The 19,072-nt window shown below is 34.0% G+C and overlaps 1 protein-coding gene across 1 annotated transcript; it reads right to left on the bottom strand.

Annotated features, from left to right (window-relative positions):
* Positions 1–593: 593 nt before the first annotated feature.
* LOC148954679 (uncharacterized) lies at positions 594–18,908 on the bottom strand. Its single transcript, XM_089087193.1, has 3 exons — positions 18,366–18,908; positions 13,590–13,704; positions 594–888 (listed from the first exon to the last, which is right to left on the bottom strand). The coding sequence occupies exons 1-3, from the start codon at positions 18,764–18,766 to the stop codon at positions 619–621; spliced, it is 786 nt and encodes a 261-aa protein (XP_088943319.1). The 5' UTR covers positions 18,767–18,908; the 3' UTR covers positions 594–618.
* Positions 18,909–19,072: the final 164 nt, after the last annotated feature.

The raw sequence follows: 19,072 nt of genomic DNA on the forward strand, positions 1-19,072 counted from the left end.
TAGTTGATTGTGCTCTATTTCATTTACAGAGTAGTTGTCACCTCCCCTTCCAATAATTCTATTAATAATGGTACTATTTTGACAGACCTCGTTGACATTCCTCATACACATACAAGCAGAATTTATAAAAGGAATACAGACAGAGGCAGTACCTTTTAAATGAGTCGTCAAACGTCTCTCTGCAACCTTACGATAACCTACTAGCCCTGACAGAAAGAACATCAACAAAGAGGAAATAAATAACTAGATGCAAAAGAGATATACTTTAACTGGAAATTGTTTTTCCAGCTCATATCCTATTTCCTGATGTGGCCGGTTATTTGGTTTGAGACGGAGATCGGTGGCGCGACTCTGTAAGCTCAGCCAGAGTCGACCCAACACTAAATGGGTACCTGGAGAAATGTGGGGAAGGTAAGCAGTAAGGTTATGCGAAAGCACAGGATGGCTGACCAAACTGTGGAATAGTCTATACTGCTAGCACTTATTTGCAGCATGAAAATCAAAACCCTGATTAGAAGCCTAGGTCTAGAATGTAAGTCCCGAGAAACTACCTCATTTACAAAAAAAAAAACAAAAAAAAACACAACTAAAACTATGACAATTTTATTTTTTTTTCCATCACGATTTTGTCTTACATTGCTGCCGCTCATACTTTAATTTTGACCAAACACCTTTACACATGTTAACAAGCTTATCATCATATATTTCACTAGATTCATTTTTTGCTCGATTGTAGATATCAAGTAGCATCCTCTTTGCATCGTTGTATTTGTGAGTTTGAATAAGGCTGATACAGAAGTATACTTTACAACGGGCAACTGTTATTGGATCTCCCAAGCGAAAGGCTATCCTTAACTGCTTCAGGGAAATCATACCAGCTGTTTTCGCCTAGAAATGTAAGGTGAATAAGTTTATGCAGGTGAAAGATATTCCAAAAATGCAAAATATTACTACTACTGCTAATGATGACTGATGCCAACAAAGCTGTGCACGCTCATTCTCCTCCCAAATCTGTGCAAAGCTTCATTCTTTACCCCCTTCCATGAAGCTCCATTGTCTTTTAAATGACGTACGAAACCAAGAGAGGAAAGGATATAATAGATAAAAATATAAATCAAATAGGTGAGAAAACAAGGATTTTGTCAGCCAGTGGCCAAATATGAAGACGAAGAACAAGCAAATATTTCGACAAAGATCTCCGCCAAGTCGTCTATAGTGCTAAAAAAAACGAAAAAAAATCTAACCTTTCGAAGTGAACTTGACAAGAAGAGAAAAGATACTGAATAAAAAAAAAACAGGCAGAAATCAATGAAAGGTAATCTACCTCCCTGGAACAATTCTATCCTCGCTGAATACCCCTCCCAAAAAATTTTTAATTCCGCCTGGAAAATCTTCCTTAGGCTACTTTCATTTGAAAAAAAGAGACTTGTTTTTCATTTAATTTCTAATCGTTTTTCAAATCATACCGGAAATTCCTCTCCGTGGAAAATCCTGTGCATTCCCTCTCACGTGTTTCTTTCTCGGAAAATTACCACCTGAAGAATTTCTCCCACTGGATATTCCCCTATGGAGAATTTCTCCTGCAGAAAATTTCCCCACGGAAATTTCCCCAAACTTCACCAATTTGATAGAACAAGTACTCTTTGCTTTGCAATAGATTTTGCCTGTCTATAATTTCGGTTTTCATTAGATATGCGGACAGATTGTCTTAAACTAGACTGGGCTAAAATATTGATTGAGTCTTTTAATATTAGGTTGTTATAAATTGGGCTTAAGGAAATATCTCCTGTGTCTCTATTTATAGCTAAATTTCTGTTTAAATATTTTTTTTTATCTCAACTGCCTCATTAAACGATTTATGTCCTTTAAAATCCTTCCCCATGAAATCTTCCTAACCAATTCAGGGGTGACCTGCTTTTAGTTTGGTTCCAGATAGATGGCCAAGATTCGAACATGATCCGAACGTTAAAAAAAATATCCTGTTTTTGCAATTTCTACAATATCTCCTCTTTTTTTTTAACAGTTTTTCAAGGGTGGGTCCATACACCCCCCCCCCCTCATTTGTTATTTGTAGGCATCCATTGAAAACCACAATCAAAGAATGTAAGCTCTCTAAAAATTAACACGAGCAGACTTAACGTAATTGTAGCTGAATGAACAATGTGGTATACACATGGCAAGAAGAATTTGGTCAAGTTCTTTGAGATGAATGGGACAATTTTTTTTCTGCGATTAAAATGTTCTTAGTAGTATATCACTGGGAACTATCTAGGTCTGACATTATTTAATATCCGCCTAAATGCTACGATCTGCAACGTTAAAATAAGCTCATGCTTTATGCAAATGTCTAAAGCAATTGAACCTTGAATACATAGGTTGTTCAACTGATCCAGAATGATTAATAATAGTTGAGAAGAAGTTTATTGAATTTACGCAAACAATTGCTAGGCCATTTATTGCCTCTCCCAGAATCATAAATCCAAATATTCTGACCTGAAAAGAATGGGTTTATGCCAAAAATTAACAGCAGTAGAGTTGAAGAAAACCTTAATGAAGGCTACTAGTTAATAGTAGTCTAAAATTCTATATAGGCTTATATGTTCAACCCACTGTTGCAACATCTAAACCATATGCAATACTGATATAAAATCCTTCAGCAGCTATGCCCTCTTTAAGTAAGTCAGACAGAGACGCCCCAGGCTTAGTATGAAAACCAGTTAACTAAACACAAAAGGCCTATTCTGATGACTCGTATGACTTAAGCGCACTTACACGTGCATATGCATATATGACCTAATGACTTATAAGGAGAATTTATTCAAGTTTTTCGGTTGATTTTGTGTGCTCTTGTACTTTTTATTTTTTCTTATCATTTATCCACCTTTATACTTGTTTTGCATGTGTGGGTTACAAATATATAAATGAAACATATTTTTGACTGGATAAAATAAATTTAATTTATCTAACTTATCAAACAGTTAAATAGCTCCCCTCTCACTTCATCGTTTATCAAATTAAACCGCTCCCCTCTCACTTGCCTAGAACTCACTTTATATTTATCCGGAGGCTTAATGAGAGTTAGGGTGTTTTGGCTTCTAAATACATTCTTTGAGGCATCTGCCCCCTCCCCCACCAATGACACACCACTGGACTCCCAAGATCAAATACACCTCCCTTGTTCCACTTTTAAACTCTATATTTAAATAATTGACAGTTCGTATAGTTTACGGATCCTTTGTTATCCTTGGATGCAAATTTATTGACATTTTAAGATTTTCTGAACAAAATGGATATGTCAAAACGTTGATCATATGTCCTAAAAGGTTAAAAAAGCACTGGATACTAATGAAAAGTTACAGGATGGGTTTGGTTGCTCTCAAATCACCTTTTATTTTGAAGAAGGCACTAGAAATCAATTTCCTAAAAATATTCTATGAAGGGGCCAGTGGCTCTACAATCTCTTTTGGCTTTAAAAAATAGGCACTAAAATCTACAATTTCTGATCGAATGACAATCTTACGAAGTTTCTACGACCCCGAGGAGGAGGGGGGACTTTTGCTCGTTTTTGGATTTAGCGTTACTTTTCACTTTAAAAATAAAGGCGTAGGCCAGAAATATTCCCATAAATGAGGAGGGATTAGATATTAATTTCTACTTCCCCCCTTCTTCCCAAGAACTCACTCAATATTTATCTGGAGGCTCAGTGAGAGTTAGGATATTTGACTTTAAAATACACTCTTTGCGACATCAGCCCCCTCCCCTACAATAGGATCCACCGCCTTTCCTTCATAATAGCTGATGCACATTTACACGTCATTGCATATAATTTCATGAAATACGAGCGTCATTCAAACTTAATCTAAATGATGGGAGATGAGACATTAATTACTACCCTTGCTCTAATATTCCTTCTTAATTTTATCTGAAGACTCATGGAGATTTAGATAATTTCGGCATTATGTACTCTTTTTAAGCCATGTAGCCCCACCCCCTCTCACCTAACATATGATCCATCACCCCTCCTTAATAATAGCTGCTGCACTATTATACAATTTTCTTCGTTCTTTTTATTTGTCTGCATTTCCATATGGCTACTCAATTTTAAATTTGGGGATGATTTTCCAGGGTGGAATTTTCCGGGACACCGTCTCTTGTTAGTTTTTGTGGACTCAACAGATAATTCTTTAAAGTAAAATCTAATATATTTTTTTATATATAATAGGATAATTTTCAAGACACACGGTCAGAAAACTTAGAAATAGTTTTCTTCACCGTTAATATCGATTTCAGAATGTCTGACTTAATTAGAAATCCAAGTCAGAGTAGTAACATAATACGTAATAGATTATTAATTTATTTTCCACTATCTTATACATTTTCTGTAATTCATTCTCTGTTATTCTTTGTTGTTTTCGTTCACTCCAAACAACAAAGCGATTTTTAGAGCAAATATTTGATACATAAATGCCTCAAACCATGATTTATAGGACATATGTTTTATTTTTATTCTTTTTCTACTGTTTATACCCATGATTCCTACGTTCGGCGAAGGCGCCACTGGTGGTGCTTAAGAATATTTTGGTGGGACGTGGGCAGAACGTGGACCCTTCGGCTGAGTTTACACTAGAGGCTTAATTTTGAAAAAAATTGCCTTAATGACGGCACATTCAAATGCATTTAAAGAGAAAAGAAATAATGGAAAAAACTGTTGAATGTATAGTAAGACTGAAATGGAAAAACAGATTTTTAAAATGAATTTGTCTCTTGTTAGTTTTTGTGGACTCACCAGATATTTTTAAAGCAAAATCTAAGATCATATTTATTTCTTATTTATTCAGAATAATTTTTCAAACACGGTTCGTCATTAATGATGATGTATATTCACTTGCGCCTTACAGAGATTATGTTAAACAATCTTTCAATGGGAAATAATAGCTGTGTTCACTTATGTGATCTTCTTCAACTACGATCAAGTTTTAGCAAATCCACCATATGTTTCTCTGACACGTCTTGAAATTCGAAATCGTATTGGTTCCATGGGTACATTTGACCTAAGATTATGATGAACTGACTATCAACATGAGACAAAAAACAGACAAAGCGTACAGAGAAACTCTAGCAAACATTCGAGTTGGAAAGTGTGAAGAGACCCAACGCCCTTATCTCAATGCAAGAAAATTTGGTAAGGACTTAGGAGCTACCCCTGAAGAAGTTTCAGATTTCCCTCCAGACTCATGTTTTCTATATTAGTTTTCCCTTTTTCCAGGCGACACATCCAGAAGTTGGTTTGTATAAGGAGGATTCGTATCTTAATAAATGGATACGAAGAGGTAGTTTCGCTAATGTTTCGGTAGCTTTACTGCGACCACTTGCGAACGAGGAATTCGGTTCTATGATCAAGTGCCCCGTTTTCTCCAGGAAATCCATAAGGAATTGACGGATTTTGTGTCTTATGGACACGAAAAAGGTAGTTTCGCTACTGTTTTGGCAGCTTTATTGCGACCACTTGCGGATTAGGACTTCGGTCCTATGATCAAGTGCCCCCTTTCCTTGGGAATTGAGTATAGCTATTCAAAACAATTTAGATTTGTCGCTTTATCGAAGCTAACGGAATTGAAAAGGAAACTGAAAACCTATACAGGAAATAGAAGAACTTGCTGATAAAAGACCTAGAAATCTCAGATTTATTTGTCACCCACTGGGTATCTGATGTGCATACAAATAGACCAGACAGTTTGAAATATAAATTTATATGAACTGTTCATTTGGTATGAACGTGAAAAACAAGGAAAGGATGAGAGTATGAGACTGAAAAATGGTTCATTCTACTTAAGAAAGCGAATCCACAGACCTTGCATCATTAAGCACAAAAAAGTTAATCTCTTCGAATCTGACGAGAAGAACGAACTTAATGAATTATAGTATGCTTCTCAAACTTTTTAAACCATGGAAAAAAAGAAAGTGACATTATAGTCAGTGGCCTAACCAGTTTTGAAACACACTGTATTGAAGTTGAAAATATCCAGAAATGGTGAACTATCACGAAAAACTGGGGTCCAAATTCAAAATTGGCAAAGAATTTGAAGACTAAGTCCTAGAGAGAGCTAAAGTAATTCATCAAAATGAAACTGACAATGAGACTACAATTTTTGAATAAATAGATGATTCCAATAATGCAATACAAGGAGAAGTAATAGACAGAGCTGCTGATGAAATGGAGGATCTGACAGCCGCAAAGAGACAGATTTTGGAGTTTGACACAATGGGTCAGTTACAATCAGACTACAAATCACTGAATATTGATCAAAGAAGAATAGTTGACAAAGTCACGGCTATCTTCAATGGTGAAAACACTCAAAAAGACAACATAAGTACTCAACACGAGTCATTGATGTTACTCGAAGAATGCTTTGTAACCAATTTAGCAAAGAGATCTGCCCAGTGGTCGTTATGGCTCCAACAGGACTTGCAACTAGCAGCATAAAAGGTGTAACAGCACATACATATCTAAATTTGCCTGTTGAAAAGCAAGCAACGGCAAAATATACTCCTCTCTCCACTGAACAGTTGCTTACATTGCGGAAAACATTGTCGCGAACACGCCTGTTTATCATTGACGAGATAATCATAGTTTAGTCATTAATGATGATGTATATTCACTTGCGTCTTACAGAGATTATGTTAACCAATCTTTCAATGGGAAATAATAGCTGTGTTCTCTTATGTGATCTTCTTCAACTACGACCAGTTTTAGCAAATCCACCATATTATTCTCTGACGCGTCTTGAAATTCGAAATCGTATTGGTTCCATGTGTACATTTGACCAATGGGATGATTTTGATTATGATGAACTGACTATCAACATCAGACAAAAAACAGACAAAGTGTACGGAGAAACTCTAGTAAACATTCGAGTGTGAAAGTGTGAAGAGACCCAACTTCATTATCTCAATGCAAGAAAATTTGGTAAGGACTTAAGAGCTACCCCTGAAGAAGTTTCATATTTATATTTACGATTGGTTAACGAAGGTAAGTCTCCTGTTATAATGCCCACAAATGATGATTGTTAAGTAAATACAATACTTTTACAAAAAACCTGCTCAAATTTACTGAATCTAACTGCGATTGATAAATTTTCCTCGGTCGTTAAAGATAAGCGAATTGAGAAAGAAGCAGAGGATAATGTCAACCGTTTTGAATATGACATTAAACATACTGGTGGCGCATCAAAGAATCTGGTGTTGTGCATTGGGGCAAAAGTTATGCTCCAAAGAGATATTGCTGTTGACAAAGTATTAGTTAATGGGTCAATGGGATATATCCAAGGATTTAAAAGCCTACCAAATGGTGACATTGGTGGCATCACTGTGCAATTTGCTGGTAAAAAAACATAGTTGAAATATCCCGTGATCCTATGAGATTTGAAGCGTTCGAACAAATCTATTACACTAGAAGACACTTTCCACGACATCTAGCTTTTGCTATTACGATCCATAAGCCACAAGGCCTTAGCTTAGAGTGTGCTATAGTTGATGCTGGAAACAGATGTTTTGGACCAGGAATAATTTACGTTGCCTTGTCAAGAGTAACAAGTAGTGCTGGATTATATCTCATAGAATTGGATAAAAAAAATTTTGCCGACAGTGAGTCAATCACAGAATATAACCGTTTAAGAAGTAAATACAGACCAGATCCCTGTCTTTTCGACAAATCTAAGCAGCCAATGGTTTGTAAAGATACCACACCTGAAAAACCCCAGAAACTCAGAAAAACAAGTGTAATAATTGAAGAGTATATAAAGAGTAAAAGAAGAATAAGCATTAAGGAAGTGTTGTATCCAAAACGTGCGAAAAACCAAGACACTTTATATGGTCTTTACAAGTCAGGAATTGGAGGAGGCAGGAAAGGGCCAAATAATCTTGACAACGTTTGGTGTTATGCAAACTCGGCTGTTCAGTGTCTCCTTAGCATGTACGAAGTACTTTTTGACATGCTTACCCATTTGAAAGGCCCAGTTACAAAACAAATTGAACATCTTGCATTGTCATCTCTTCAAAAAAGTAATCAACCCAGATGCTTAGGAGCTTACTTCCAAGTCTATATGGTTTTTCAGAGCAGAGGCAGCAATCATTATGCGAATTTTGGGAGGCTCTATGTGAAAGAATTGACTATGAGAACACCATCGCAAATCCATGAATCATTGAAAGTAAACTAAGTGAGAAATTCCACTTCAAGTATAAGTTTTGGGTGTGCGAGACCTGTCATTGGACTCAAATTAGGGACACCTTCCCAGATCTAAAAGGTTGCTACTTTCCAGTTCCAGGGGTTCGTAACCCAGATGCACCTGCATGGGAAGAAGAAATTGATAGCACAAACGTTCCGTTTCATAGGGTATTAAACCTACACCTAGTGGGCAAAAAACGTCCGTATCGACACAGTCTGGCACTGAAAACAGTATTCATCAAAACAAGCCAGTTTATTGCAATTAATTTGGACAGAAGAACAATGATGCACAAAATCTGTAGAAAGATCATAGAGATCGATGTGGACTCAATTTGTATCGAAACCACGGAAGATTGTAATATCACAGGCAAAAGTTACAACAAATTTTCTAAGTCAACACAAATGTACAAGATTATTGCTGCCGCAAATCACGTTGCTACAAATTTTGATTGTGGCCATTACTTTGTGTATCAGACGAACACTAAAGAGACGCTGGTGCATCTGCAATGATTCGATCGTAAGAATTCAAAACCATATGGATGCCGTTGACCAATCAGATTTGACTTTTCTCATTCTTGAAAAGTATTCCAAAACATCGATATTAAATATTAGATTAGTTACAACATATTAGAATAGACTAAGGCGAAAAATGAATTACTATAGATCTTAGGAATACAAGAACTAAATAATGTTCGAAAGTAAGGTAAAAAAAAGTGTTGTACATATTTCATGATTGCCAATAAGCGGTTCAACCACTCTGAAGTTGACAGTGGCTACTTCTTTGTTTACTGAAAAGAATTTTAGGGACGCTGGCATAGCTGTAATGCTTGCGTCGTGTGAAGTCAAAACGATATGGATACTTCAAAGAATGGATTACCACACAGATTGGATTGAACAGATTACCACGTAGTTTAAGATACATAGATTGGATGTATTTGACTACCACATGGTTTAAGATTACAAGAGTTAAACTCATTTTTATAATTAAGGTAAAATAGAAAGCACTTTAACATTTTTTACTGCTGTCAATAAAGCATTTAAAACTCAGATCCCTGTATCTCAGACTATCCAGAGAGTGTAGTTCTCGGAACGATCGTAAATATTGTAAAGCTACTGTTATCATTCACTTTACAAATGCATAATTTCGAAAAAACCACAAGCGAGAGGTTTCAAATAACAAAATCTTACAATTGTAATAAATGTTAATTCACCAACCATTTATCTTATTCTTAATAGCCTTTGTATGTACTCAATGTCTATACTTTAGAAATATTACTCTCAATTTTATAGAATCCATACAAAGGATTCTTTTTGACAAGAGGACAACGTGACGGGACAAAAATGTGTTTATTCATACTTTCCAATATGTAATATACTTTATAGTTGGATGCTAGCCAATTCTATTAGTTTCATTATTTTGTCATTCTGATCAATCATAGCAAGACAAGCCGCGAGTGAAGTGAGAATAGTTTATTTAGGGGTTAAAAATGACGCGATACGAAAGGAAACTTAAGATAGCTAGAAACATGAAACTTATTTACATGCAATCTTGGAAAGGAATAACATTGTGAAGGAATTATATGACTTAGAGATTATAGATTTTTTCATATATATTTCCATAGCCTAGCTGCCAGTAGCCTAGTTAATGTTATTCTTAGAAAGGAATAACATTTAAAAGGAAATATACCACTTATAGCCTTTAGCCTAGCTAATGTCCTTCTTGGAAAAGAATAATATTTTGAAAGAATTACCACTTACAAATTTCTGTCAAGTTTATTTTTTCTGTAATTTATTCTAAATACAATGTTTTTACATTTATTTCAGTAAAGTTTGTAGTTAAAGCCATTTTTTATTTATAATTTTTTTTACAATATTTTGTGAAATGTCTTTAACTTTCTGTTTTTGATCTTCCATCTATTATTGCTGTTATATATTCTTTTGTGAAGTAGAAATGGATGAAAGATCTCAGTCTGCCTGTTTTGTTATTCAACACCTGTAATTCAAATTTGAAAAATTGGATTCAGAGTAAATACTGAAATAACTTCTCTCTGTTTTTAGATTTTGCCTCCGTATAAAAGGATTTCCTGTGACGAGAGGACATCCTTTTAACGGCAGAAGCACAAGTAAAAACATATTTTTTATGTACATTTAGTCCTATTTTTTTTAAATACTCTTTATCTGGTTCTTTCAAATATGGATGTAACTTGATTGGACTGTAGATTTCTATTGTATAGAGCTTAATAATAGGAAAAAATATGAAAAAGGTCAAGTCTATAATGTTTTATCGTAAGCTATATTTTGATTTAAATCAATCCTAATTCTACTTCATATTCGAACAAATCATAATTAATTTCTAAAGAAATATTATAACCTAACTGCCTCCATTATATGACCTGAAAGGATACAATATTTACAATATTTACGATCGTTCCAAGAACTACACTCTCTGGATAGTCTGAGATAAGGGGATCTGAGTTTTAAATGCTTTATTGATAGCAGTAAAAAATGTTAAAGTGCTTTCTATTTTACCTTAATTATAAAAATGAGTTTAACTATTGTAATCTTAAACCATGTGGTAATCAAATTCATCCAATCTATCTCAAAATTGTGATTTGATGTGCTTGGGGAAAAGGTGGGCGTGAGAGGGGGGTTAGTTGCCCTCCAATCCCTTTCGACTATTAAAATGGGCACTACCCTTTGAATTTTCAATCAAATGAGCGCTTTTTTAAGTTTCTACAACAAAGCTTTCTATAAAACCTTATATGCCCCCAGGGCATACATTAAAACCCTTGCCATGAGGGCTGTGGGCGAAGTGTCCTCCTCAAAAACATAATTTCTATCTGGAAATCAACTGTGTTGAAAAAAAATGGCTATCTCAAAATTTTAATTGGATGTGTTTGGGGAAATGGTGGGTGTGGAAGGGGTGTTAGTTGCTCTTCGAATTACTTTCGACTATTAAAAAGGGCACTAGCCATTCCAATTTCCAATTGAATAAGCCCTTTTCATAGTTTCTACGACATTTCCTTCGATATGAAGTGCCCTGGTCTAAGAAAAAAAAATAATACATTCGGCCAACATCGTTCTTTACGTAGGAAGCGCAATTGTGCTGCCTATGAAAGAGCAATAAGGGTACAGTGCATTATCTTTTTTTTAGACCAGGGCACCTTGTATCGAAGGAGTTGTCATAGAAACGTCGAAAAAAGCTCATTCAATTGGAAATTGAAAGGGTCGACGTCCTTTTTAATAGTTAAAAGTGATTAGTGGGCAACTAACCTCCCTTCCACGCTCACCATTTCCCAAACACATTCAATCAAAATTCTGAGATAGCCATTTTGTTAAACATAGTTGAAAGATCTGGAATTTATGTCTTTGAGGATGACACCCCCCCCCCCCACAGCCCTCAGAGCAAGACTTGTAAGTCATGCCTTGGGCGCATTTAAGGTTTATATAGAAAGGGTGATTGTATGAACTTCAGAGGTGGCTCATTGGATTGATAATCAAAAGTTCTAGTGCACTCTTTAAGATTCAGATCGATTGGAGGATGGATACTCCCCCCACCTCGTATTTTCCCGAAATGTATCTGATACATATTTTGAGATGGCCATTTGTTGTCATATAAACTTCTAAAAGGGCTTATTTGATTGGAAGTTTAAGGGCCTAGTGCCCCTTTTAATAGTTGAAAGTGATTGGAGGGCAAATAACCCCTCTTGTACCCACCATTTCCCCAAACATATCCAATCAAAATTTTCAGATAGCCATTTGGTTCAGCGTTTTTAAAAGGTCCAGAAATTTTGTCTTTGAGGATGACAACCCCCCACAGCTTTCAGGGCAAGGGTTGTTAGTTATGCCCTGGGGGAATATAAAGTTTGCATAGAAAGGGTGGTCATAGAAACTTTGGAGGGGGCTCACTGGATTGGTCATCAGAAGTTCTAGTACCCTATATAAGATTAAAAGTTATCAAAGGTCGGAACCCCCCAACACCTTGTATTTTCCTGAAATGAATCTGATAGAAATTTTGAAATGGCCATTTGTTGTTGTAGAAACTTCTAAAAAGGCTAATTCCATTGGAAAAATCTCCTCCCACGCCCACCATTTCCCCAAACATATCCAAACAAAATTTTTAGATAGCCATTTTGTTCAATGTAGTTGAAAGGTCCAGGAATTATGTATCTGACGATGACAACCCTCCTACAGCCCTCAGGGCAAGGGTTGTAAGTTATGTCCTGGGGGTAATAAGGTTTATACAGAAAGGGTGATCGTCTAAACTTTGGAGGAGGCTTATTGGATTACTAGTCAGAAAATTTAGTGCCCTTTTTGAGATTCAGAGTGATAAGAGGATGGATACCCCCCTACACCTTGTATTCTATTTCTATTTCAGGTCAACTAGAGGAGGTATGAAACTAAATTAAACACTGCTATTTGTGTCCAGATTTTCAAAAAGATGTATGTTGTTAAAAATTACTGAAACAATTTTCTCCAGCATACAAATAGCAGGCCAAACTATAAAGGCTTAAAAAAAACAAAAAGATTTAAACTATTATTTTCTTTTTCTTTGAAAAGACTATGTCAATATAAAACGAACAGAAATTAATTAAAAAAAAACTTTTTGACAAAATGAGTTTTTCAAAGAAAATTACAGAACTCCATTAAACCAAAAATGAGCAAAAATAAAATCAAATAATCTACCAAGCATAAAACTATCACAAGTCAGCATTGATAAATAAATGAAAACCAAAACGAACGGAAATTACAATAAATAACCGAGTCAAACTCAAAGCAAGCAGAAATTACCATAAGTTGGGCTCAAAACCCCTTTGCCTTCCCAAGGCCAGAACATAATTTGCACTTTACTGAAAAAAATACAAATGAATTTGCATTGTCAGTTTAATATAAATATGGTGATATTTATTAATCAAAATTTTTATAATATTTAATTTACTAAAGTTATAAAAGTAAAAAAATTTATATTTTTACAGTAAAGTGCAAATTATGTTCTGGCCTTGGGAAGGCATAGAGGTTTTGAGCCCTACTCATGTTAATTTCTGCTCGTTTTGAGTTTGACTCAGTTATTTATTGCAATTTCTGTTCGTTTTGGGTTTCATTTATTTATTGATGGTGACTTGTGCTAGTTTTATGCTTGGTAAATTATTTTTGCTTGATTTTATTTTTGCTCATTTTTGGTTTAATGGAGTTCTTTACCTTTCTTTGCAAAACTTGTCTTACATAAAATACTTTTTAATTAATCCCACTAAAGGCTAAATTATTTCACTGTGTTTTGCAAAGGAGTGTGAAATGTTGAACTGCTTAGGTAGCAAAAGTTAAATCTTAAGCATAAATGTGTCCCTGCATGCATTTTGAAACTTACACAGCTTTTGTATTTGTCTCCCAAAGATGAGTAGGCTCCTCCAAATGTTGATAAAAGGGACAGGACATCAGACAGTTGCATGAATTCATATAGCTTCTGTGACACAAGTCTGTTCCTAGATAAAATTGGCTTTCAACTGATAATTTCGTAGAAACCAAAATTAATAAGAAAAAAATCACAGTGCTGTGAAACAGTGCCTACATATGCTATAGTAGTTGCAATTTTTTCTTTCAAATAACTCAAAACAGCTTAACCTACATAACATGAAGATTCTTGTGATTTAATAATTTTTATCCTTATTTTTATGAAGTTAAGCTTTTTTGACAAGTTTGTCCCCCTTAGAAAAATAATAAATCAGTGAAAAAAAAAAAACTAAAAACAACTCCTCTAAAAACACTTGTGATTTGGTCATATTTCTCTTTAATGTCATATAGTTTAGCTGTTCTGACAAGCTTGTCCTCTCAGAACCCAAAAAATAAATAAAAACAAGTCCTTTTTTACAGACAAGGAAAATTTGAAGTTAAAACTTACAACAAGTAAAAGTGCACATAACAGTAATTTCAGGGGCTACAATTCATTGGAAACAGCAATTTTTTTTTTATACTGAGAACACAAGCCCATTCCATTCGAGAAAATTGTGCTTGTTCTATGCGTTAGTGTTTCTCTTTATCTTCTTGTCTGTGTTTTATTTTCCATTAGATGTTCTACAATTTACATGAAAAATTAATGTAAATGAGTTTATTTTTATTTCCCCATAAATAAGAGGGACTATCATCACTTATGTGGACCAGCTTCTTATTTTCAATTATAAACTGTGATTATTGCTTCATTCAAAACAGAGTCCCCCCCCCCCAAAAAAAAAGAAACAAAAAACTGGAAGATCAAAATCTAAAAGAAAAATAAATATTCAAAACAAGGATTGCTTTTCTAAAAGTCAGAAGGACACAAATTTTAGGAATGAACTCAGAATCTGAAAACAAACTTAGCCTAGTACAGTGTTTTCAAGCCCCTATCTCTACTCTAACCCTTTTCTAAGGCTTATAAAACTGCAGAGAAGGCTGGCCCTATACCCTTCTTCACTTTAAAAAAAAGTAAATAAAACGTTTTTCCCAAATTTTGGTTTCAGTCTACTTTTTTTTACTCTAGATTTTGAAAACAGAATTCTAAGATTTGTATAGGATTTTAATTCATGTTAGAAATTTTTTCCAAATTGAAATATATATTTTCTAAATTACTTAAAACCTTGTAAAACAGGATTTTTCAAAGACAAAACTCTTTTGTTATGTCTCATCTGGGCTGTAGATTTATTTATGAAAGTTTCACTTTTATATCATACAGTTTAGTCAAGTTCATGAAAAGCCATTGTTCTTTGAAAGCAAAGGAAGCAGAGATGGCTAGTTTATACAATCATTCAGGGCATAATACTTTGGACTGATTTGTGAAAATTTCATCAAACATAACTATCTTCTACAATAGAAAAAAACCATCAGATAGAACTAAATATTTCCTAAATTAATTAAAACTTAATAAAACAGGATTTATCAAAGACACGAAACTCTTTTGTTAGGTCTCATCTGGGCTGTAGATTTATTTCTGAGAGTTTTACTTTTATATAATACAGTTTAGCCAAGTTCATGAAAAGCCATTGTTCTTTGGAGAAGGGAGCAGGGATGGCTAGTTTAAACAATCATTATGGGCATAATTCCTTGGACTGTTTCCAGAAAATTTCACCAAACATAACTATCTTCTATGGTAGAAAAAACCATCATAAACAATTAGTAGAAAAATGGGGAAATTTTTATATAAGATTGGGAACGCAACTTTAAATGAATATTTTGACCCTATATCCAAGGGCTGTCCTCAGTAAAAACAAACAAAGAAAAAACCAATATCAAAGAAACTCACATGAAAATTCAATCATTAAAACTGAAAAAAGTTTTTTCTTAATTTTCAAAACAGCCCTAGCATCATTACTTCAAGGAAGTTTGTACTATTTAAAGTCTAATAGTACAAATATTTCTTTTGATTTTGCTTTAAGCAGCAGTCATATCTATGAAAACCCTAGCCATAAAATGCTTTTTGAAGAGACTTGCCTTATTAGCAATGAGTTAGGCACAAACAGGTTTTTCATGAAGCAATTGAAATTAAAATCAAAAGAAATAGTAATACTTCTTTAAATAGGGATTTGGGGGAATATTGGCTTAATGCCTTATATACAAATTTAATTAGAAATTATTTAACTAATTATTTTAAAAAACAGTAAATAATTCCATTCAACATGTTACAGATAGACCTTCTAGGCTGGCTGCCAAAAAGGCAATATTAGCTTAAAGAGCTCAGTAAAAGTTTTTCATTCCATTTGAATGAACTGTCTTTTTTCACTTTGCTTGGTGTGCCCGTCCTGGTTGAACTTCCTTGAAGTTATGATGATAGGGCTGTTTTGAAGATTAAAAAATTTGTTTTTTCAGTTTTAAAGATTAAATTTTATTGTGAGTTTCTTTTATATTGGTTTTTTCTTCATTTGTTTTTGCTGAGGACAGCCCTTTTATATTGTTTTGAAATATTCAATTAATGTTTATTTCAAATGTATTATAAAAAAAATTCCCTATTTTTATACTTATTGTTTATTATAGAAAGGCCATGTGGTAGTTGTCACTATTTAAAAAACCATCACCTAGAACTTCACTTCTTTCAGCTTAATTGCATCTCTGAGATCTCTCTAGGGATAATAGTGGATAATTCTTATCCAAGTCTCATTTAAGTTTGGGTCCTACCTCAGGGGGGGGGAATAGAGACAAAATGTGTTTTTCAATATCTAAGGGTGGGGGTAAATTTTTCATTTTTTTAAATGACACTCTAAAATGGGCACCTTCAGAAAGTTTGAAACTATAATCCCATTTTCAGATAAAATCTTTTCTAATAAAGACAATGTACCATCTTGTATCTCAGTAGCTACAATAGCAAAGCCCACAAATAAAATTTTTAACTGCTTTTCTCAATTTACAATTATTCAGGGGGACGGGGGTAATCTTCTTGTTTGTTTGACTTTTCAAAATATGAGGGGGAGGGAGGGGTTCAAAGAAACTTGGGGGGGGCATAGCTTCTCAATTGGCATCCCTGTTTATCATATTACTTACTCACTGAATCTATCCCAAAGCAATTTCTTTCTTTTCATCAATCTGAAACTTCTTCTCAGAGGATGACAAATGTCATCAAACAAGGAAGTTGTCATTGTTGGATATAATTATGTTGGGTAAACACTCTAATTTACAGGTTTTTTTTTATCTTGGAAACTAGTTGAGTTAGGTGAATGAAACTTTCAGGAATAGAAACAGGTCAAAAACATAACTGAAAGTTAAAGCAACAGCTTCAAAATAAGTATAAAATTGAAAGTCCTTTTGGTTGGGTAAATTCAAAAAACTCAGAAATTCCAACAGAGGTATTTATTCTTCAACATCCTGGAAATGTCTCTCATATAATTACACCAAAGGATTCATTCAAAGCAACTTTACCTATCTTCTTGGCTCTCAGCCAAAAATACCATTTTCAAACTGAATGACAATGAGCTAAGAGCAAAGAAAATATATTAAAGGGGAAATCAAAGGTACTTAAAAAATTCATGACAACTGGTACTCTGGGGAGGTATTTTGTAGGATCTACCTCTACTCCATCTCTCTCCAGAGGGCAATGACCTTTACTAATCTTAATGTTCAAAAAGTGAAACCTTACAAAATAGATCTTCTACACAAATATGGTGCCAAGAAAAGTGTTTGGAGCATTATACCTTTGCTCAAATCTTATGCATAAGGTTTTAAAGAACTGTAGCCAAAATTCATTTCATTAGTTTAGGGGAAAAAACTAAGCTCTTTATAGACCCTCAAAGATGATACTTGTTTCTACTATTTTAGATACAGTTTCTATATCTCTATTAGTGTCACTCTTTTTAAAACCAGCTTACCTGTCAATTGAATCTACTAACACTACTAAAAACTCACCATAGCATCAAGCCACCTGAGGCCAACACAGTGATGTATGCTCCTCCTCTATCCTAATCTATCCAAAGTCTCCCTCTGAATAGGCCATATAAATTGAATCAATGGAGACAAAATTGAGAATCAATAAATGCATGGGGAATATATAATATAGACTATTTATTTGGGTAAGGTTATAAAGGTTAGGTTAAAATTGAATTCACAGCAAAAAAATTATTATATTCAGAAAGAATATAAAAAAGGCATTGAGCAGTATATTCACTTTATTCATAGGTCATTTAGGTGAACTACTCAATATTTACCTAAAATTCTACTGAAATAAGAAACATAGCATTTTAAAAATCTAAAGCTAATCAAAAACAGATTGAAAACTCAAAACTAAGGGAAAATGTCCTGTTGTCAGGAACTGTCACATATGTGATCTTTTAAGCTCTAAAAAAGGAACAAGTAGACAAAGTAACTTGACAATACTCTCCAAAAGTTTTTTGACCCTGGATACCTTCTTAAAAAATTCACCAAACCCAACTACTTTCTAAGGTAGCAAGAAGCCTCTAAACTCAATTATTTACCTTAATTTGGATAGAAGGATACCAATACTTTTTTGTGAATTGAGTCAAGAAATAGCAGCATCTTTTGGAGAACTTTATATAGACTTAAAAGATAGATCTGTAGAAAAATAAATGTAGAAAAATAACAAAAAAATGTCCAGCATCTTTGAAAACTTTTTGAACCACCTTCTTGATAAGCTTAAGTAAAAGAATAAATCTTTGGGTTTTTTGCCTACCATAATAAATCCAATGGCTGATAGGATCTTCCTGTTATTAAAACTTTTGCTTTTGCTGCATTTGAGAGGTCTGGCTTTGATTGCCTCAAATAAGATTTTGCACTTTCAATGGTTTCTTCACGATATTTACCTGATACACACACAAGGTACACAAACCTTGAAAAAGTTAAGCTATTAAGTTCTTGGAACCTTAAAACACTTTTTGAAAAAGAAAGCTGAGCTTCTGGTTCAGTTTTGACAGTTTTCTCTGAGTTCAGCAGTTTCAGATGGTATATACTATCAGATACTGGAAATGGAACATAGCAAGTATCAAACTGAACATAATGTTGAGATATGATAAATCTTGCAATTTGATATTTTTCAGTGCTTGCAATGATTCTAAGTGTGAATGGTCTCTTCATTCTGACTTAGACGAGACACATTTTGAAAACATGATTCAGATTTTATAACCAATGTCGTTCTTTTTTTAAAGCTAGTATCTATATAGGCTATTGTGCTAACTGCTAAGCAACGCTCAATATTCATATATGCAGGTATATTGCGTTATTTAAGTTTAAATTGTTTTGCTAAAATAATACCTAATCTGACACAAACTGCTTAACGCAGATAAAACTTGCAACCAATAAAACATCGCAGATACTTTCTTACATACAAATTCAACAATATATTGTGTAATTATTTGTTTGTATTTTATTTCAGTTTAAGGC

Source organism: Artemia sp. Qi Xiang Cuo, chromosome 3, assembly GCF_049724085.1.
Source record: "Artemia sp. Qi Xiang Cuo chromosome 3, ASM4972408v1, whole genome shotgun sequence".
Lineage (NCBI taxonomy): Eukaryota > Metazoa > Arthropoda > Branchiopoda > Anostraca > Artemiidae > Artemia > Artemia sp. Qi Xiang Cuo.

Coding starts and splice junctions, on each gene's coding strand:
- LOC148954679 (XM_089087193.1), bottom strand. CDS start 18,766: ATGAAGAGACCATTCACACTTAGAATCATTGCAAGCACTGAAAAATAT. Junction 13,705..18,365: donor CAGCCATTGGATTTATTATG/GTAGGCAAAAAA, acceptor AATTTTATCTAG/GAACAGACTTGTGTCACAGA. Junction 889..13,589: donor GAGACAAATACAAAAGCTGT/GTAAGTTTCAAA, acceptor TTACATTTCTAG/GCGAAAACAGCTGGTATGAT.